This window comes from Schistocerca serialis, chromosome 4 (genome assembly GCF_023864345.2).
Source record: "Schistocerca serialis cubense isolate TAMUIC-IGC-003099 chromosome 4, iqSchSeri2.2, whole genome shotgun sequence".
NCBI lineage: Eukaryota > Metazoa > Arthropoda > Insecta > Orthoptera > Acrididae > Schistocerca > Schistocerca serialis.
In genome coordinates, this window is record NC_064641.1 from 601,641,458 (window position 1) to 601,665,380 (window position 23,923).

Here is a 23,923-nt window from a genome sequence, read left to right on the forward strand (position 1 = left end):
CTAATGCACTCTTGTAGCCATTCTACCTGGTACCCAGAATTGCAACTCTAATCATTTACATATCTGTTGGTAATGCGTACCTATTCAAAGTTACATTGTCATCCAACCATATCATCTGAGTGTCACTTTTTTTGTCAGGCTGTCATATTGTCTGCAATGAAAAATCACATGCATAGAAGATTCACCAGCTGTGAAGACATTGTTACTGTGTATTGAAGTGAACTTACAAAGTTTTGAAGAAATGAGTGGAAAAATGTTCCATAAAAAGTATTTTGAGAAAATACACTCATTAATATTGTTTTATTTCCTTTAGCTTCTGCATATCACAAAACTTTTGTACTGACCCATGCAATTTACTACCAAACACAGTTATTAGCAAAACAATTACGGATATGCGTAAATGTATCTGATGACTCAAATGTAACTGTCTTGGGAAACAAGGCTCATGACAAACTGCTTGCTTCAAGTTGGAATCACACACTTATTTTCAGTGTTAGAAGAAAACATATTACAAATAACTAATTGTGAATAAAATGAAGCAAACAGCATCGCGAGATAAGATGTTCTAAGAGATCAAATATTTGCTTCCCATATAAAGACTGTGTTGCTTCATACTTACCCCACCATGGAAACAGAAGTTGAGGGAATAGTACTACTTAATTTTCTATGCCACAAAACTTATCAGATATTTATATAATTGTATCTACATTCTTATCATGTGTAAGGATTGAAAATAATATGCACAGCACTTTCTATAAATATGCTATAAAGGTAATAAATATAATAATTAGTACCTAAAATGTTATCAGAAATGTGGCAATAAGATTTGAAAGGTACTATTTGTACCTGTATCCTAGTCTCTAAACAGATTGTTGCCTCAGTTATAACTTCTGGTGATCACATATAGCATTACCAGCATCTTTTTCTTTCCACAGAATTACAGTTTTAGAACTTCCGTTATTTACATCAATGAAATAAAGTAAACATTATATAAAAATAAAATGCAAGTAATCATTGTAGTAAAATGTTTATGTTCTGCTTACCAAACCTATCTGATGACTTGAAACTGTATGACAGGTATAGATAGCATCCTGGTCTGCATGCTCCACCTCACCTGCCCATTAATGGGCTTTCTGTGTGTTCTCAGCTGACTGTTGTCACTGTTATAGGTCAACTTCTGAGCAAAATATACAGAGTCTCACCTGGACACAAGTGCTCCAACTGACTGACAGGACTTCACTTCAGGAGTAAACTCACGTTGTTCGACTATGTGCAACACACATTCCAAATAATAGCAGCACATTTCAATATTTATGTTATGGTATGAAAGCACAAAGTTGAAATGATATTGCATTTACTTATTTGTTTATTTATTTGTTGTTTCTGCCTATCATTCTGGATATGCATGAAAATAACTTGATTAATGCCATGGTTACCAAATTTCACTGACAATTAAAAAGTTCCAAGATTTGTAAGTTTTATGAAATTTCTGTATCAACTACAACGTGTTTTATATGGATTGAAATCCAATAACATAACACGTAATTCTGCTAAATCATTAGAACAACTTTTAATGTCACTTTAGTACAGAGGAGCTGTATTACAGCTTTAAACAAAGAGGAGGCTATATGGAAAACAAGTCAAGGATACACTTAATAAGAACATTGTGTTTTAACCCACAGCAAGAATAACATTATCCCATTTTCTCTGTGGCCGAAGTTTTTATTTGTTTACTGTAAAATTATCTGAGCAAAAAAATGACTGGGAATATATGAACTTTAACTGAAACATACAGAAGTGTGATAATGCTCAAGAGGTTAACAGAAATGTAAATGCAAACATCTCTTAGGTTTTCATTTCCCTTATTTATTTTAAGAAATATGCATAGCTGGAGAATAAACTCTGAAGCCTTTCCAAAATATTAGGTCAAGTATCATAAATGTTCACCTAACAAAATCTTAAATACATAAAAAAAATGTGTGTGTTGTCTATAGTGTAACAAGATTTCATTTATAACTTCACTGAGAAACATTTAATTTACAGATTTTGGCCATTTCTTGTACAAATAAAATAATGAAGGTAAGATGTGGTTGCTGTGGTCAACCTGTAATTACAAATGTAAATGGCTGGTTCTGGTTTTTATTTTCAGTAAGAAATGGTATGTATAAATTTAAGGGCATTTTTGTACTTAGAGATGTGCAACGTGACACCAAGAAAAAAAAGAAAAAAAAGATGTTAGAAATCAACGGTAAGGAAATATGAGGGTTGCTTTGGTAGTGAACAGTTCTATTTGCTTTTATTTACAGTACATACAACCTTCTTAGAAAAAGTTAATCAATTAATACACTTCTACCCAGGCAACAGGGTGTAATACCAACTAAATTTAATCCTTGGATATCTTTGAGTATAATGCTAACCATAACATAAATATTGAAATATGTATATTTTTAATGTTGCAGAGTAGTTATACACATAGAATACAGAAGATATACTGCATACAATATGGACTGTCTTTAAAGAAAGATGGCTCTCACAAACTTTTGGTAATAACACCAACGAACAATGACAGCTGTTCATTGGGTGTTACTGCAGGAAGTAAGCATACTGTAGACAGTAATCCGGATGAAGTCATTGCTGAGGAACAGATTTAAAATTTGCATATATTTAATGAAACAGAACTTGATGGGGCTTAACTTCACGATCATCCACTATGGCAGAGCCAATGAATTATAGTAGCACAAGCGCCATATTATGGCTAGATATCAATTAAAAACTATACTGTGTGTGTGTATTTAAGTACATATATGCATGCACACATCTGCTGCCAAGCACTCACTCGCGCGCTCGAGCGCGGTTGCATGCATGCACGCACGCACGCACGCACACCAACTTTTAGCCTTGTAGTGAGCCTTAGGAGATACACAGTTCACAACTTTCCTTAGCTGTACCTCAGCCTGTTTCTGACAAGGTTCTTCACATTTAAATAAAGGAAAATAATGTAAAACTGTATTACTTACATTGAATGAGAATGCCCTGCATTCGTCCTTTCATCAACTCCTTAGCTCTCTGAAGTTCTTCATCATACTGTGCTTTTTCACTTAGCAGGCGCCGAACATGTGAGTTTGTTGACTGAATCATAGTGTAGAAAGTATTTGCGTTTCGTTTGTTGCAGTCCCCACGTTCCAGCCATGTAATCACCACTTGCACAGCTTTTGTGAATGAGTCATCCGCTGAAACAAATCATTCTTGTACTGTAAGTACAGATTAAACAACTGAATCACAAATATAAATCATGTACTAAAATTACACAAATTACACAAATTAACTCACTTAAAATATAACATGAGGTAAATGTGTTTAGATCAGCCAGTCATTCAAAACATGCTAGGTTCTCCTTTCCCTAAATATTTATGGAGAAGCCAGCCACACTCCCCTCCACCAATAGGTGGGCACTGGAGTTAACTGTCAATGCCTCACTTACAGACGTCGTATGTAGGATTATTATTATTGTTATTATTATTGTTATTATTATTATTATTCTTCAAGTGGTTGAAGGAGGTTCACCATGGGAGACCAGAACATACAAAAAAACTTCAACTTGTTATTTACCACTTCAAGCCATTCATCCTTTCACTTCTTCACAATAGTGTAGAAATTAAGAAGGGGAATTTGTATTCTGGTGAAGTTGGTTCAAATGGCTCTGAGCACTATGGGACTTAACATCTTAGGTCATCAGTCCCCTAGAACTTAGACCTTAGAACTACTTAAACCTAACTAACCTAAGGACATCACACACATCCATGCCCGAGGCAGGATTCGAACCTGCGACCATAGCAGTCCGGCAGTTCCGGACTGCAGCGCCTAGAACCGCACGTCCACCACGGCCGGCGGTGAAGTTGGTTTCACACAGGCACCTGCAGGGGGAATGACAGGGTCATAGATGAAAATATTGCTCAAATTCAAAATTTTTTTCTCCGTACTGGAACGTAATAGACAAATGGGGTTTACTACACTGAATAAAGCATACAAGGAAGTTTTTATGGGTATTTGTAACTGAAAAATATTAATATCTTCACTGTGTAATTGGGATTTTCCTGACACAGCTCTGAAAGGAGGTAGATCAATGGTCATGCTGTAACTATGGTTGTGGTTATCTGAAACACAAAATTAACACATCACTCTGATCCTCACAGATGTAATTTTAGTTCATTGTAGGGATTTGCAAAAAAAAAAATTTGCCGAAATTATGGAAGTTTGAAAAAATTGCCATTTTTGGATCATCTTTTTTGGCTAAAAAAATACTAAATATCAATATAAAAAAAATCAGCTACAATGAACTCAAGAGAACTCAATTTGCTTCAAGGGAGGCCAAAAGTCATTAAAACTTGATGAAAATCATAGCACAAGCGATGACAACCATGCCAAAAAACATGGTTTTGAGAAAAATATGTTTGAAGTTTGATAAGTATATACCATATTTTTTAAAAAAAGGGACAAAGCTTTAAACTTAAGGAATATCATCGATGCCTGGTCCATAATACCTATCACCCTGACTACTGGATGGCTGCTTTCTGCTACTTTGCCCTGATAAGGCCTCATTTTCATCCTCAAAGCCCTCTTCGTCACTGAACGCATCATCGCTGGTTTTCTATCTTCACAGAATTGGTACATTTCATCAGCAATATTGATTTGGAGGGCACTTACCTTGTGCATTAATGCAGTATGGCCTACATTAAATAGACATACACACAAATTTGAAGCAAAGTTGACAATTTCACTTCAACTGGATGTCATTTTTGAAGCATATCTCGAAATGAGACTACTGAAAATTTCATTCACATTTTGAGTAAAACTGCCCAGACAATGCTCCAGCAAATAAGGTTTATTCAAAACTCTGAACATCTCATGGTCACAATGAAGGGAGCATGAGTGCGGAACCAGTTCCCTAACACAGAGGCAGAGTACGTGCTCGGCTTCAAATGCTCACAGAATTGTTACATTCTGGAGTTTGTGCATCATATTTTGGGGAATATTCTTCAATGGACAAGATCAGTAAACGAAAAAAAATTTTTTTTCAAGTTTTTTCGTCAGTCACCCTGTCGTTCCTCCTTAAGCTTTCTATTAGCTCACTCTTTACCACAATGTTGCATATGTGATGGAACCCATCACAAATATGTCATTTCCATGACTTCTCTGCAAGAGAATGATTACATCCTGCACATTCTAATATATCATGTTGGCCACATTTCCAGCAGGCAGAAGTGAACTTCAAGGATAAGAGCAGATGATAAAACACTGATTCCTATCAAATTTCATCCGCTCCAGCACCTTTGGGGTTTTAACATCACAGACAGATTGAGTTAGGGAATTGTATTCGGAAGATACAATTAGTCAGGGTAAGCAGATTAGTATTCAATGGGAATCCCTTAGTATAAGCCTTCACATGAATGTAGGATGATGGACCCTCAATAAAATATTGACCTTATGAATGAAATATACTAGTCTGAGGTACAAGTATTCCTGTGCTACTTCAAATCCAGAAGCAAGCAGGGCTTCTTCAGCAGGCGGGGTGGCAACCTGCTCCAGCTTCAGCCCTGAGCAACAATGCTATTTTTGTTCAGATCTAGGTCACAAAGTTAAAATTTTACAGGTTCCTAATTGATTTTACAATCCACAGATGGATCAGAAGTCATTCCAGTGTACCTATATATTGGGCAAAGGCAAGGACTGGGGAACAAACCAGGATTTAAATGCATTACTAACATGAAGAAGTTACTGTAGATTGAAAGGCAGGGGCTCACAAGAATTGATAAAATGGGGTCTGTTCTATGCTCTTGTATTTAATCTAATTTCTCCTTGTTACACAGGATATCACGCTCTAGGGAATGAAGATACTTATGAAACATAGAAGCTGGGATCGCAGGAACTCCTCACAGGAAAGAAAAAGCACATCCTTTCTACTTCCAAGCATTTTTGGGTGCTAGATCATTAGAGAACTGTTCATTTTCAGGTCCCTTTAGTGTGGCATGTGAATTTTTTGTTTGAAAAAAATATCTGGAAACTTCACTTGCAAAAAATGAGAACTGTGTCGAAGATACATATTTCTGATATACTTAAAACATGATTAGCAATTTAAAGTCAACAAACACAAATATGTAAACAATACTATTTGAAACCCCCCCAATGAACCATGGACCTTGCCGTTGGTGGGGAGGCTTGCGTGCCTCAGTGATACAGATGGCCGTACCGTAGGTGCAACCACAACGGAGGGGTATCTGTTAAGGGTCCAGACAAACATGTGGTTCCTGTAGAGGGGCAGCAGCCTTTTCAGTAGTTGCAGGGGCAACAGTCTGGATGATTGACTGATCTGGCCTTGTAACAATAACCAAAACAGCCTTGCTGTGCTGGTACTGCGAACAGCTGAAAGCAAGGGGAAACTACAGCCGTAATTTTTCCCGAGGGCATGCAGCTTTACTGTATGGTTAAATGATGATGGCATCCTCTTGGGTAAAATATTCCGGAGGTAAAATAGTCTCCCATTCGGATCTCCGGACGGGGACTACTCAAGAGGACGTTGTTATCCGGAGAAAGAAAACTGGTGTTCTACGGATCGGAGCGTGGAATGTCAGATCCCTTAATCGGGCAGGTAGGTTAGAAAATTTAAAAAGGGAAATGGATAGGTTGAAGTTAGATATAGTGGGAATTCGAGAAGATCGGTGGCAGGAGGAGCAAGACTTCTGGTCAGGTGACTACAGGGTTATAAACACAAAATCAAATAGGGGTAATGCAGGAGTAGGTGTAATAATGAATAAAAAAATAGGCGTGCGGGTAAGCTACTACAAACAGCATAGTGAACGCATTATTGTGGCCAAGATGGACACGAAGCCCACGCCTACTACAGTAGTACAAGTTTATATGCCAACTAGCTCTGCAGAGGATGAAGAAATTGATGAAATGTATGAAGAGATAAAAGAAATTGTTCAGATAGTGAAGGGAGACGAAAATTTAATAGTCATGGGTGACTGGAATTCGAGTGTAGGAAAAGGGACAGAAGGAAACATAGTAGGTGAATATGGATTGGGGGTAAGAAATGAAAGAGGAAGCCGTCTGGTAGAATTTTGCACAGAGCATAACTTAATCATAGCTAACACTTGCTTCAAGAATCATAAAAGAAGGTTGTATACATGGAAGAATCCCGGAGATACTAAAAGGTATCAGATAGATTATATAATGGTAAGACAGAGATTTAGGAACCAGGTTTTAAATTGTAAGACATTTCCAGGGGCAGATGTGGACTCTGACCACAATCTATTGGTTATGAACTGCAGATTAAAATTGAAGAAACTGCAAAAAAGTGGGAATTTAAGGAGATGGGACCTGGATAAACTGAAGGAACCAGAGGTTGTACAGTGTTTCAGGGAGAGCATAAGGGAACAATTGACAGCAGTGGGGGAAAGAAGTACAGTAGAAGAAGAATGGGTAACTCTGAGGGATGAAGTAGTGAAGGCAGCAGAGGATCAAGTAGGTAAAAAGACGAAGGCTAGTAGAAATCGTTGGGTAACAGAAGAAATATTGAATTTAATTGATGAAAGGAGAAAATATAAAAATGCAGTAAATGAAGGAGGCAAAAAGGAATACAAACGTCTCAAAAATGAGATCGACAGGAACTGCAAAATGGCTAAGCAGGCATGGCTAGAGGACAAATGTAAGGATGTAGAGGCTTATCTCACTAGGGGTAAGATAGATACTGCCTACAGGAAAATTAAAGAGACCTTTGGAGAAAAGAGAACCGCTTGTATGAATGTCAAGAGCTCGGATGGAAACCCAGTTCTAACCAAAGCAGGGAAAGCAGAAAGGTGGAAGGAGTATATAGAGGGTCTATACAAGGGCGATGTACTTGAGGACAATATTATAGAAATGGAAGAGAACGTTGACGAAGAGGAAATGGGAGATATGATACTGCGTGAAGAGTTTGACAGAGCACTGAAAGACCTGAGTTGAAACAAGGCCCCAGGAGTAGACAACATTCCATTAGAACTACTGACGGCCTTGGGAGAGCCGGTCCTGACAAAACTCTACCATCTGGTGAGCAAGATGTATGAGACAGGCGAAGTACCCTCAGACTTCAAGAAGAATATAATAATTCCAATCCCAAAGAAAGCAGGTGTTGACAGACGTGAAAATTACCGAACTATCAGTTTAATAAGTCACAGCTGCAAAATACTAACGCGAATTGTTTACAGACGAATGGAAAAACTAGTAGAAGCCGACCTCGGGGAAGATCAGTTTGGATTCCGCAGAAATGTTGGAACACGTGAGGCAATACTGACCCTACGACTTATCTTAGAAGCTAGAGTAAGGAAGGGCAAACCTACATTTCTAGCATTTGTAGACTTAGAGAAAGCTTTTGACAATGTTGACTGGAATACTCTCTTTCAAATTCTGAAGGTGGCAGGGGTAAAATATAGGGAGCGAAAGGCTATCTACAATTTGTACAGAAACCAGATGGCAGTTATGAGAGTCGAGGGACATGAAAGGGAAGCAGTGGTTGGGAAGGGAGTGAGACAGGGTTGTAGCCTCTCCCCAATGTTATTCAATCTGTATATTGAGCAAGCAGTAAAGGAAACAAAAGAAAAATTCGGAGTAGGTATTAAAATCCATGGAGAAGAAATAAAAACTTTGAGGTTTGCCGATGACATTGTAATACTGTCAGAGACAGCAAAGGACTTGGAAGAGCAGTTGAACAAAATGGACACTGTCTTGAAAGGAGGATATAAGATGAACATAAACAAAAGCAAAACAAGGATAACGGAATGTAGTCGAATTAAGTCAGGTGATGCTGAGGGTATTAGATTAGGAAATGAGACACTTAAAGTAGTAAAGGAGTTTTGCTATTTGGGGAGCAAAATAACTGATGATGGTCGAAGTAGAGAGGATATAAAATGGTGACTGGCTATGGAAAGGAAAGCGTTTCTGAAGAAGAGAAATTTGTTAACATCGAGTATAGATTTAAGTGTCAGGAAATCGTTTCTGAAAGTATTTGTATGGGGTGTAGCCATGTATGGGATTGAAACATGGACGATAAATAGTTTGGACAGGAAGAGAATAGAAGCTTTCGAAATGTGGTGCTACAGAAGAATGCTGAAGATTAGATGGGTAGACCACATAACTAATGAGGAGGTATTGAATAGAATTGGGGAGAAGAGGAGTCTGTGGCACAACTTGACGAGAAGAAGAGACCAGTTGGTAAGACATGTTCTGAGGCATCAAGGGATCACCAATTTAGTATTGGAGGGCAGCGTGGAGGGTAAAAATCGTAGAGGGAGACCAAGAGATGAATACACTAAGCAGATTCAGAAGGATGTAGGTTGCAGTAGGTACTGGGAGATGAAGAAACTTGCACAGGATAGGGTAGCATGGAGAGCTGCATCAAACCAGTCTCAGGACTGAAGACCACAACAACAACAACACTATTTGAAACTAATACTCTCTGCCCGCTTCTTCTACCTCCAAATCATCAACCGTAACTGGCAAACTGTTATGAGAAGGCCAAAAAAGATATTCACTGGGAGCAGAAAATTTGTAAAAAAACCTGAATACTTTTCACAGAAGTCCCACTTGGTGAATTGTCAAAGGACATTATGCTGTCAGGTGGTGTTTTAAGATTTCTCAACATTAGGGGAAAATACCATCAGGTGACATCTACATAGGAATGGCAACTGTATAACCACATCTTGTAGTGTTAAGTGAGAGATAACACATACTGCACCTATACTAAGAGTGATTAAGAAGATTCCTCAAATCTAACATTCATATCACACAATGATATTAGTGGTCTTAAGGCCATTATTAAGTGGTTATACACTCTGTTGTCTTCAGAAATTTTATCTTCGTATGCTGGAAATGCAGCAAAACCTCAACCAGGCAAACAACTTATTAACTTCTCATGGTTGAGGTTCACAGTCATGAGAAGTTAATCAATGATTTAATTGGTGGTCATCTTCTCCTATTCCACTGATGAATTTCTTACTAGGAGTGATGTATACACTACTACTACTAATAATAATATCAAATACATGTCACACAAAATCTGACTCTGCACATCTTCAGTGTACAAGTAAGATATTTAGAGAATATTGTTTTCTGTTTGATGATATGTGGCTATAATATCCTACGAATTAAATTAAATGTGTCAATGGAAATTTAAATTGAGAAAACTATTACGTTATGAGGCAGAGCTGCTGGCTAGTTCTTGATACTTACAAAGAGGTTACAAATTCTGTAGGGAAGTTCACATTTTCTTCGACGTTTACCATCACGTCAATCGATTTGTATATTCTCTCTTCAATGATAAGTTTCTTCTGAATATTAACATTGATATTGTTTACAATATTATTTTGGGTTGTCAAAATTGCCCTTCCAAATGGCCAGTCCAGATTGGTATAGATGTGAAACAATGTTCAAAAAAATTCGGTTGATGAGTTCGTTTTCAGCAGTGGCTATTTTTCAGAACTCACTGTTGAGTTTAACGATGCTGGTCATCTGGTCAGTAGTATATGTGCCTTTACCTATATGTAAAAGCAGTTGACCAAAATGTGCTGCTGTTTCATCTTTTAATAGTTCAACTCTCATATTTTTTGTCAGTCACAGTATTTGTATGTGTGGCCAGAGAGGTGATTTTTTTAAGCGTGCACTGATATTGTATGCTGGTGTTGACTTCAAAATAACTGAAATTGTCTGTCAAAAATCTTCTGAGATTATGAGCAGAGCTACTCCCTTTAGAGAAAGTCCTCAATTTTTCCATTCAATTATGTACAACCAACATTTACTGGTTCCAAAGATGTGTTATTTTGTGATGACTTCAATAAATCTCATTTGTTTTTGTCATAAAACTCAGGCTATTATGGCGTGTCGATGTATGGGGGCTTGTCCATATCTTAGTTGTTCTTTATTTCTGGCCACGATGAGTTACATGTGAATCTCTTGAAGAGGTCAGGTCATCGATATTTTCTTATGTAGATCATAGCATCTTGAATGTATTTGTGCATGTGTCTCAGACTTCCTATATATAAAGAGTGTAAGATAACCATTGTTCCAATGTCATCAATGTTTCGGTCATGGAAGGTGGATGTATTATTCTCATTCAGTCTAATGCAAAGCATCCATTCTGCTTCTATTTTTACATATATACCTACCAGGAATTGTTGGAATAAAGATCAAGTGTCAAGAAGGTGACTTTATGTTTCATTCTCTCTAATCATTAAGTGGTAAGCATAGAAATCCTTGGAAGTGATATTTTTTGTTTGTTTCTATGCCTGCTTCAGGCATAGAAACATTAAAATTATATCTGTCCTCTCCATGCAGAAATATTAATGAGCATCATATGAACAGAGTGTGTCTGAAATACAATGTAGTCCTTCTGTTCTTTGTTGTGCAATTATGTCACAGCTTGTGTTTTCATTGTCCACAATTGCGACTTCTTCTATCCGAGGATCATTAAATTGGTGTTCTTCTCCTCCATGTGGTCTTTTGTCAGCTCGAATTTTAACTTCACAGTCATCAGAAATCGTTTGGTCTAGTACCCGATTTGAATATGTGAATCAGTTGTGATTTGTGTAAGATCCTCTGTACACATCTGACTACTTCTCATCTCAATTCACTGATATTTGTGCGGTATTGATCAATTTGTGTTTCTTCATTTTCAATGAAATATAATTGCAGAAATTTATGGTCTTCTTTGGGTAGTGGTTGTAACAATCCCACATTGTGATAGATTTGTCCTTGGATGGAAAAAACGTAATTGATTTCGTCTCTGTTAGTGTTGATCGAAATGACACCAAAAGAAGTCATTTGGAAGAAGGTGTTTTATATTTTGAATAAAGTGTTTTGATTCTGGAGTTTCTCCAGCCATGTAATGTAAAAAATCATGTGGAGTTGCTTCCAGTGGTGGTAATGAAATTTTTCCATTCATGCAACAGAATCCTGGTGTTTCTCTGCTGAATGTTTTCATGTTGCAAAATTGGCAGATGTTATCCACTTTTCCGACTACGACATGTTTGTGTTTGGTACATTCTTTTGTCGGGCTGTAGTGGAATCCTTCATTTGTTAGGTTGAACTGTTTACTTGTCCTCATCCGCACTTCCTGTAGAATGATATATTCACGGCTCGCTTGACTTCACAATCTTTTATTATAAGATTGTGTCACAATTCTTGATTCTTCAATCTGTTCATTCTGTAGCTCTTCGATTTCTCTTCTTCTCACAGTGCTCATTCTCTTTTGTTGGGAACTTAAACGCACTTCACACTCTTCATCCGTTTCATTTTTTCATTGCTCCTTTTGTTTTCACTGTTTTGCTGCAGAACTGGCAAGATCTCCTCCTCTTTAGTGTTTGGGTATTGTCTAAAATCTAAATCAAATCAACTTTTTAATAAGAAATACACTAAGTACACTTAACATACTTTTCACACTTTATTTTCAGTCACTGTATCACTTTGACTACTCACACTTCACTGCCTGTTTTTATTCACTCACTGCACTGCTTTTTCAGTTCCTCCCTTCATTACTGATAAGAAACTGACTTTCGAATCCACAATGGGTCTTGCTTTACATACCCCTACAGTGGGTAGCCCTATCGTTGGTGACTTCCAGAACATACCAAAAAGTCTTCAAATGGTCCACAATGTTCCCCAACTTACGAGTGTGTCCTGAAATGTTCCACAATGGTCTGAGATGTTCTGAACATTCCGGAATCTTCCTGGACATCCAGGCTATTCCTGAACATTCTACAACATCCCAGATCACTCTGGAATTTTATGGAAAGCTCTCAAATACTCTCGAATGTCCTGGGATGTTCTAGAGGGCAAAACTTCCTCGCTCTTATATTGTCAAAATCACACCCTTCTTCAGGTAAAAGCGGGAACCTTATTCATGGCCATCACACCATATAACCCCACTGATCATACTGGGACTCGTTTCTGAGTTTTAGTGACACACACACTGTACACTTGCTTATATAATATATATCATTTATCCATCTTCCCCTGAAACTTATATCATTTTTATGAGAATTTCAAACACCTTGCATCATTTTACATTGCTGAATGCTTTTACTATGTCAACAAGTCCCACGAAACAGTTGATTTTTCTTATGTCTTGCCTCCAATGTCAAGAGCACTGTCAGAACTACCTCTCTGATGGTTTTACTTCCCAAAAGGCCAAACTGATCTTTGCCCGAAAGTTCCTCACTATTCCTTGACACTGCTCTGTATATTCTTCTTGTCAACATGAGCTGTTAAGCTAATTGGACAATAGTGCTGTCTTTGGGATTTCGTAGAAACATTCTTCCGAAAGTCTGAGGGCATAACTGCTACTTGTCCTTAGGATTTTTGGAATTCCAAATTTATTTAATGTTTCAGTTCTGTCTGGTTTGATTACAAGCATTCTGAAGTTGGCGACACTCTTTGACTTTAATATTGGATCTCCTGTCTTCCAAATCAACATCCATTCCTTCTTACATCAAATCAGCAAACAGTTTCTCCCCCTCGTAGAGGCACTGAATGCCCTCTTGTCATCTATCTCCCCCCCCCCCCCCCCCTCTCTCTCTCTCTCTCTCTCTCTCTCTCTCTCTCTCACACACACACACACACACACACACACACACATGCACACACACACACACACACACACACACTTTTAACAACAGAATTCCTTTCACATTCTGAATGTTGACACCTTTGATTTTAATTTTACCAAAGTTCTTTTAAGTATTCTAAGTGCTGCACTTGCCTTATCAATGACTGAAATGGATTTATTCACATTTGTTCTACAGCTTCCCTGTACTACCTATTGATTTCATTCCAGAGTAACTTTTATTGCTGTATTCCTTTCCTTTTATGAACATTTTTGTATTTCCTTCTTTCACCTGGTTTTCTTCACAGTTACCTTCCTTGCACCTATATCTGTCTGACAACTTCTGTGATTCATTCCTCCTCAAGTGCACTATTCGTTATTGCCGATCTACAGCCTCAAAGAACTTCAAATGCACATAATCATTCCTCAGTACTTCAGTATTCTACTTCCTAACAAGCTGATTCTTCCTGATGGTTCTCTCAAACTTTAGCCTACTCTTGATTATTACCAAATTGTGATCTGAGTCTATAGCTGCACTGAGGCATAACTTAAATTCCAATATATGATTTTAGATTCTCTATCTTACCATGATGTAGGCCAACAGATATCTCCCTGTGTCTCCACGCCTTTTCCAAACATACATACCTCCTCCTCTTGTGATTTTTGAGCTGTGTATTTCCTGTTATTAGTTGGAATTTATTGCAAAACTCAAGAAGTCTGTCTCCCCCTCATTCATTCCTACTACAAAGCGTGTATTCTCCCATAACTCTTTCTACCATTTCTTCCCTTCTATAGCATTCCTACCCCACTTTTATTAGAATTTCATCCCCCTATACATACTGAGTAACCCATCCAGAGCTCTTATAAACTCGTCTCCCTTTCCCTCCAACTTTTGTTTATGAGATTAGTATGTGTACCTGAACTATTATTGCTGTTAGTGGTTTGCTGTTGATTCTGATAAGAACGTTCCTATCACTGAACTGTTCACAGTAACTCAATCTTTGTCGTATCTTCTGATTGGCAACAAAATGTACTGTCATTATACCATTTGTTTTCATCTGACCAGAATTCCTTATCTGACTTTTATTTCAGTTCACTGATTCCTACTGTATCTAGATTGAGCCTTTGCATTTCCCTTTCCATATTTCCAGTTTTCCTACCACATTCAGACTTCTAACATTACAAACTCTGACTAGTAGAACATTATTCTTACATTAGTTCTTCAATTCTTTTCTCATGTCCCTCTTCCCTTACCTTCCGTATTTTCATCCATTGATTGTTGCCAATTCTTTTGTCTTTAGAGGTAATTTCTCACCCCAAAGGAAAGAGTGTGTCCTGAACCTGTATCTGCTCATCTGCCCTCTATGGCAAGACTGATGGCAGAGTGAGAGCGACTTTATACCAGAAGTCTTCAGCTGGCATTGCTGGTTATTTTTATCCAAAATTTTATCACTGTTTGGGAAAAAACAAGAGAGCCAGGATGTTTTGACTAATAATCAAAGACACTATCACTAAATAACAGTGGCATTTCTTATGCTCACATTTTATGATCCTTTTGGAGAGCAAAAACCGCCTGTGTCAGAATCAAAAAACTATGAGCATGTGCAATTTAGCTCAGTTTGTTCATCCACAATGTCCAGATGGCAATATGTAGCAGCACTCAGGCTGGTGTCATGATTTTATCTTTGGAAGGTATTAGATACCTTTCCCCATGATGTTTACAGAACAAAATATGAGCTTATGGAATACTTACCTAATTTTATGACAGGATTTAGGAGAACATCACTATTAACTATTAATATGGAGATGAAGATATGAAAATAACTTTGGGCATGCTCCAAAGGAGTGTTATAAGGCCAACATTGATTGCAGTACAAAAAATGATCTGGTGGATAATTTTGGAAGCTCCTTGAAGCTCTTTATGGATAATAGTGTTGGGTATTGTGAACCACATGCTGTATAATTGTAGAAAAATCTAGGAACATGAATATACAATCAACACTTGGTGCTGGAACCAACGGACAACCTTCAAAATAAACAAATGTGACATATTATGAATAAATAAATGGAAAGGTCCATTACTGTTCAATTACATGATTGTCAATCAATCACTGAAAATTGCTTTAGAAATAAACTATTCAGGAGTATGCTCTATAGGGCCTTAAGAACAACCACATTGGAAAAATTCTAAGGAAATCTGATTGTAAGAATATTAAATTCAGGTGGAAGGAGCATGTGGCAAGGAATATGCTGGAAAATATAACAAAGAAGTTGTTTGCTTAAGTAAAAGGGATACGAAAAGACCCAATACAACAACCTACTAGATGATGAGTGGAAAACCCTAGAAAACATAAGGGAGCAACTTGGAAGCACACTGCTGAAGACCATAATCGATGGAAAAGTTAAGAAGAAAGCCTTTATCCATCAGTGGATATCAAACAGCTCGTGGTGACCAAAGGTGCGCATACTATAGTTTGTCATAGGGGTTGGGGAGGGGGTGGAGGTGGGGTGGGGGTGTTGGAGGGTGGAAGGGAGAGGATGGGAGAGGGGGAGAGGGGTAGAGGGGTAGAGGGGGGGAGGAGGAGGAGGTGTATGACTATTTTTTAGTATTTTGGAAGATGACAAGTGACATGTAAGTAGCCATAAAGAAGTTCCAGTTCTGACCCCGTTAAATACCTGTATAATACCAACTTTTAAGTTATTATTAATTTTAAAGGAAAACTGCTGACAACACAATATTTTTCCTTTCCCTGAGAGCTGGAAGGGGGGGGGGGGGGGGGGGGGAGACAGTATCCCACCTGCCCTCAGACAGACACACCCAGGGTCAGGGTGGTGGTGGAGATGGTGTATGTTTTCACAAAATGTTAAGTTTGCAGATTTATAGCATGACATGACATGACAATGTGTTTGCTGAACGAATCCATAACAGTGCACATACTTTTCCCAGTGAATTATGCTGACAAAAATTCACAGTCAAATTATTAATGTTTTCGAGTACTGCAATTTCAAATACTGAAAGTGACATACTATTTATTAACTTATCAGAAAGTGACATACTATTTATTAACTTATCAGAAAGTGACATACTATTTATTAACTTATCAGAAAGTGACATACTATTTATTAAGTTATCAAGACACTTCAAAATGGTGATAACAGTTACAAACTACAGCACACTGAATATTACTTTCTTAAAAAAGTACGCAACTTCCAATAGTTGAAGGGTTTTAACATGTCGACATCCATGATGAACAAAATAATGTCACTACTGAAGCTCACAGTTTGGGTTGGTGGCTCACTGAGTACTATCAAATTGTAAATTCGATAATTTAGGAGCAGTTCCCAGTTTGTCCCCTGCTTTCTCTCCGGTACTTGCATGAACCTTTATCTCCAGCAATGTTCTGTGTATGTGAAAAATGGCAACTTGCATAACTATTTGGATTTTATATTAAACCACAGGTTATCCCAAAATTGGGTACATGGTCTGGTTTACAGGTCATAAAAGAATGAACATACCATCTTCAACAGGTGAAATCCCAATAAAGTACTGTTCAATTCAGACCTACCTCTCAGCTGATAAGTTGATTGAAACTGACAAATAATATTACTCAAAACATCTGTATAAAAACTTCGAAAAAGCTGTTACATTGGAAGAAAGATGATCAGGCATTTTTTTTAACAGATAGAACACTTCCCCAAGCATCAATTGCTTTGCTCTACACTACAGTTTCCATCAGTCAAACAGTTTTGACTATCACTTATAGACCATCACAACAACAGGAGAGATATCAACAGACATCTACAGTTGACACTGAAAACCTTCAAATACAACAGAGGGACAGACATAACAAGTGTAAAATTTGTGAAGTTATCATTCCACAAATATTAAATGCAGGATGTCACTAGAATACAAACTGGCAGTGATGTTTTCCAGTTTTTACTTTATTTACTTTGACTCCGAACAGTATATCCACTACAGGTGTATTAACATAAAAAAATGTTACTATACTTATGAAGTGGGGCATTATTGGCAGGTAAACATAAATGATTCACTAGGATATAGGCCATACTTCAACACTATCATCAGTAAAGTACAGAGCAAGGCAATCAAATGGGAAGATTAAAAAAACGTTGCACTAACTGGAGATTTAAACAAATCTGAATTGTTTTGGCTTTAATGTAGTGTACAAGTAGAAATAAATAGTTTACTTTGAAAGTTATTATTTTTTGGATATGATATCACACACATGGCCTCCTTGGTTTTGTACACACCATCAGAGTTCGAGGATGAATCGACCCACAAAGTTGCATAGACTTCCAACAGAACGTCGTTTAATTTTCAGCACATTAATTCCCTTAAATCATCTCCATTTCTTGGATGGATTTCCTGGAAAACTTTGGTCTTGAGGCAATGCCAAACAGAATAGTATGGGCCTAATAAATATGAACAGGGAGTCCATAAAATTTTGTCATTTCTGCTAATGAGACAACCAGGAAATGTGAGTCCAAGCAAATCCATGGACACTGCAGCAATATGGCCTGTTGCACCATCACGCTTGAGGAGCATTTCTTCATCTGGGTCTTAGGCATCAAGTCCAGACAGAGAAAATGTTATGAACACGACAACATACCATTTAGAGTTTACTATCACCATGTCACCATGTTCATCTATACAAAAGTAAGGTTTGATTATCACGTGAGATGAAATTGCACACCAAACTGTTACCTTTTCTGAAAGGAGGGGGACTTCATGGAGATGATTTTGGTTTTCATGAGATTAGTATCTGAAGTTCTGCTTGTTGACAAAACCACTAAGATGAAAGTAGGCTTCATCACTCATCCATAAGATGTGAACATTTGCTGTATTTTCTCTGATAATATTTAACATTGCATGGCAAAACCAAAAGAGGTTATTGCAATATTGAGGTTGGAGGTTTTGTACGTATGATACTGCAAATAATTCCTTAAAATCCTTCTCACCAATCAATTGCAGAGATCAAGTTCTGTGCTGGGGCATCTAGATAATTTTCACAGACTTCTTTATAAAGCTACATGCAAACAATCAATATTCTCACAGGTCAGACTTGTTTTTACATTATCACCTATTTTCTTTGTACAAGTGGCTTCAATATTTCTCACCCAAAAGTCAGCAATTTCTGTTAATCAATAGAACAAAAAACCAGTCCAAGTTGCAAATATTTTATTATTCATTCAATGATTAGCTTTGGGCCAAGACCCATTTTCAAATCAACATAGCAAAAGTCGGAAATGGCATTTCCGAAGATGTCAAAATATGCGTAGAGCACATTTTACATTGCATTTATGCATTTACAGTGCATATAGATAACAACTGTTAACAGTATGCACTGTAAACGTACATTACACATTTTTTGACATCTTTGGAAATGCGATTTCTGACTTTGTTATGTTGATTTAAAAATGGGTCTCAGCCCGAAACTAGTCATCGAATGTAAAATAAAATATCTGCAACTTGGACTGGTTTTTCATTTTATTGAAAACAATCCAAGTTCTTGTACAATGCCTTTACAGAACCCACATGTTGCACACTTGAGCAAAGATCCATGGCCATTAAAACTTCCATCTATCTACATGCCCCATATCAAGTCCCGCACTCTTGAAGTGCCTCATAGCCACACAGTGTTCAAATCTTTCCATTTGATTGCCTCACACTGTACATAAGATACACATAATACATTCCTAGACAAAGATACCAAAGTGGTTAAAGGCAACAGTAGTCTTCATTATCAATATAGTTCTGAATCACATATTCATAATTCGTAAGTCACATACCTCTAGCTAATGTTCTACAGAAAAAGGAACTTACTGTTATCAACAAATCTACTTCATAATAGTGCTTTCATAAGCAATAAGCACATTATATGTGGTAGTGCAGACTGACAACAACGTAGAGAATCAATGTAAATGGCTATTAGCAGAATGAGCTGAATAGGTATGACACTAGTGTAAAATTGATGAGAGATGAAAAAGAGCAAAATAAGACGGTAAACACAGCTGTTTTACACTGGTTACACTGTCTATGCTGCTAGCTCCCCACCTCACTAGTCATAATTCTTACGTAATTTGGGCTGCCATTTGATTTTGTCATGCTACATTAGAGACTGTAAACCAAAGTATAAATGAATATTTTGCACTTGGAAAAATGTATGGAATACAAATAGTATTTTCACCTTTTATCTTTTCTGAAACTGCTATAGCTTCATGGTCAGTATAATGCACAACAGGTGGTGGTGATGGTGGCCGCATACGTTCCTGCTCCATTCTTTCACGATGCCTCTGTTCTCTTTGTAGTGCTCTCTGGCGACATTCCCACTCATACAAATCGTCTCGTGCTTGGGCGTAGTCCACATGTAAACGTCCAGTATTTGGTGCATCAGTGTTAGAACCTATCCGAATACGGTAACCTGGACAGCAAAACAAACAACCTGACAGATAAGTGAGGATTTCAGATGTATATTTTAATTTTAATTACAAAACCCAACCACTCTAGTACCACATCTCTCTCTTAATGAACATAAAAAAATAGGGAAGTGAAAAATCAGCATTGTGTATTGCATGGTTTTGTAACTTTTGAGGAATTTAAACTGAAAAATTGATAAATTTTACTGACACTGGTTTCAATCAAAACTCCTTAAAGTAATACTGAACACATTGCTTCATACAGTAACTATAATGGTTGGAAGACATACAATATATTTATGCACATTACACGAGATAACAGGAAACTGATTCATTAAAGTCTGCTTATAAAAACAAGCAAATTTATGATTTAGCTCTGGGCCAACAAATGCAGAAAGATGAAGTGAAATATGGCATAAGTGACAGTAATTTCTATACCATAAGTTTTCTTGACAAGTATCTGAAATTTCACATGACACACACAAAATTTTCAGAAAAACTGATAAAGTCAGAGTAACATCAAATAAAATATTATTTGAAATAATGTAGAACTCTGCCTGCATATGACCAAGTCCCTGGATAAAGTAGAAATTGTTGCATAACTGCAAAAATATTCTACCAACACTCTAACCTTTACATCACTTATGTATTATTGGTTGAGTTCTTAACCACAATAAAAAGCTTTACCATTTCGTGTGTCTGACACACAATACTTCCAGTGTCACCAAATCTAAGACATGCACTACATGATCAAAAGTATCCGGACACCCCCAAAAACATATGTTTTTCATATTAGGTGCATTGTGCTGCCACCTACTGCCAGGTACTCCATATCAGCGACCTCTGTAGTCATTAAGACATCATGAGACAGCAGAATGGGGCATTCGGCGGAACTCACTGACTTCAGACGTGGTCAGGTGATTGGGTGTCACTTGTGTCATGCGTCTGAGTGCGAGATTTCCACACTCCTAGACATCTCTATGTCCACTGTTTCCAATGTGATAGAGAAATGAAGGGACATGTACAGCAAAAAAGCTTAGAGGACAACCTCGTCTGTTGACTGACAGATACTGCTGACAGTTGAAGAGGGTCATAATGTGTAACAGACAGACATCTATCCAGACCTTCATACAGGAATTCCAAACTACATCATCAGGATCCACAGCAAGTACTATTACAGTTAGGCGGGAGGTGAGAAAACTTGGATGCAGCTCATACGCCATGCATCATGCCGGTAAATGCCAAATGACACCTCGCTTGGAGTAAGGAGTGTAAACATTGGACAATTGAACAGTGGAAAAGCATTGTGTGGAGAGATGAATCATGGTACACAATGTGACCATCTGATGGTAGGTTGTGGGTATGGCAAATGCCCAGTGAATGTCATCTGCCAGCAGGTGTAGCACCATAAGTAAAATTCGGAGGCGGTGGTGTTACGGTGTGGTCGTGTTTATCACGAAGGGGGCTTGCACCACTTGTTGTTTTGTGTGGCACTATCACAGCACATGCCTCCACTGATGTTTTAAGCACCTTCTTGCTTCCCACTGTTGAAGAGCAATTCGGGGATGGTGACTGCATCTTTCAACAGGATGAGCACCTGTTCATAATTCACGGCCTGTGGCAGAGTGGTTACATGACAATAACATCCATGTAATGGACTGGCCTGCACAGAGTCCTGACCTGAAACCTACAGAACACGTTTCAGATGTTTTGGAACGCCAACTTCGTGCCAGGCCTCACTGACCAACACCGATACCTCTCCTCAGTGAAGCACTCCATGAAGAATGGGCTGCCATTCCCCAAGAAACCTATCAGCACCTGACTGAACATATGCCTGTGAGAGTGGAAGATGTCATCAAGGCTAAGGGTGGGCCAACACCAGTGGAGTGTTAATTGAAGAATTTGCAAACACAAACATAAGAGAATTAATTAAATAAGAATGAAGAAGATGAGACCAATGCAATACTTGTGTTTCTTTTGTTTCGTAAGCGACGAAAGTCATTTAAATCCTCCAATTTCACACATGAGTGGTTGTTATATATAACACTGAATTACTCCCACTGAACTTCTTGACACTAAACACCTATCAGGCTTCACTAATTGTTACTGATATTTGACACCTGTTCATAATGTTTGGGCAGAAATTCAGTTTCATTTGGCAAATTTAATTTGAATAAAACCACAAACAGCTCTTAACTGATGATTTATTTACATGATCAGTTTCACTGCGTTAAAGCAGCATCTTCAGATTATAAGTAGCGTCACATAGATTAGTGCACGGAGACACTGACCACCTCCAGTGCTGTACTCTCCTGACAATCAACTGCAGGTTTTGCCATTATAAATGGGTCCCCCTTCAACCTGATATTATATTCTCAGTTTGTTAGTGTGCCTCATCCCCTGCACTATTCACCCCATTCCTCTGCTGCTGTTATTTATTGACTATTTCCCCCTTTTCATGGGGTTTGATTCTGTGATTACAAACATTTGGGGCATCTCCATGTTTTAATCTATTTGATACTACTTATCACCTAAAGATGCTGGTTCAATGCAGTGAAACTGGTCATGCAGATAAAATTTACAGTTTTTCAGTTTTATTCAAGTTAAATTTACGATGACTTTCAATGTCACTGGCTGCCCATGTTATAAAGTTGTGTGTCAGTTTAGTCTGTATTACAACTTTACTGACAAGGGAGGCCACAACATTCTAGTCACAAATTTTCTTCAAACTTGTACACTATTAGTAGTCTATTAGGACAACATAATATCCAAGTAGTAAGGTGTACTACTTTGTCAATTTCGAGAAAATCATAGGAGAAGTTTTATGCACTGATGAGTACCTGTGTGGTGTGCAGAAATCATAAACTTGTGTCAATCAAGTGGTCAGTATTCCAGCTCCATAAGTGGTGGGTTCCTGGATCGTGTTCCACTACTTTATTTTTTTTCAGATGTGTCTTTTCAACATTGGTCATATTACTTAGCTTATGTGATACTGAACTTCCCTCATAAGAATATCTATATCCAGACAAGGGTTTTCTACTCTACTCTATTCTACTCTTCTTCTTCTTCTTCTTCTTCTTCTTCTTCTTCTTCTTAAAAAAAAAAAAAAATACAGAAATAAGGTGGGAGGAACAGGAGGAGGTGAAGAAAAAGAAGACTCTTCTGTCACTAATCATATTATTGCAGAACTTCACCATGCACACTTATTGTAAATAATGTATTGCACTTATATTTTAACACTTCAAAGGTTCCCACGTCTACAATATTACTTCAGCTAAGTGCATGAGTTTTGACCCAGCACGTAAGCACATGTGCAAACACACTTTGCATAACATGTTTCACAAATTTAAGTTAACACTTGCTTGCACTGTTGCATATAAACTGCATTTCATGAGTTCTTGTATATTGTAGGGGAGAATAATTGGAAAACATAATACTGAAAGGATACAATAAAACAGATGTCAAAGGGAGATGGAAAGGCACAAAACCAATACTCACCACAATGTCACAAGTTTATACGCCAATTAGCTCTGCAGATGACTGAAAGAATGTACAAGGGCTTGCTGAAAAGTAAAGCCTTCGAATGCCCATGGCCATACCACAAATGAACACTACCTTTCCCAATGCCCGACGGACTCCTAACCAACAACCTCCTTCCTAGTTGGCATGACCAACTATATCCTCACCCACATTTACTTCTCCTTTGAAGGCATTACCTACAAACAAATCTGGAGTACGGCTGTGGGCATCTGCATGACACCATCCTATGCCAACCTACTCATGGGCCATCTAGAGGTTGGTTGGTTTGGTGGAGAAGGGACCAAACTGCATGGTCATCAGTCCCTCCAACCTTAG

General features: G+C 37.8%; 1 protein-coding gene across 1 annotated transcript in view; it reads right to left on the bottom strand.

Moving 5' to 3' along the window:
* The window catches only part of LOC126475381 (ecto-NOX disulfide-thiol exchanger 2), a 220,303-nt gene that overhangs the window by 115,315 nt on the left and 81,065 nt on the right, over nucleotides 1–23,923 (bottom strand). The window contains exons 6-7 of the mRNA XM_050103206.1: nucleotides 19,840–20,073; nucleotides 3,018–3,230 (exon numbers count right to left, since the gene is read on the bottom strand). Coding sequence (XP_049959163.1) covers nucleotides 3,018–3,230; nucleotides 19,840–20,073 — 447 coding nt within the window. The remainder of the gene's footprint in view (nucleotides 1–3,017; nucleotides 3,231–19,839; nucleotides 20,074–23,923) is intronic.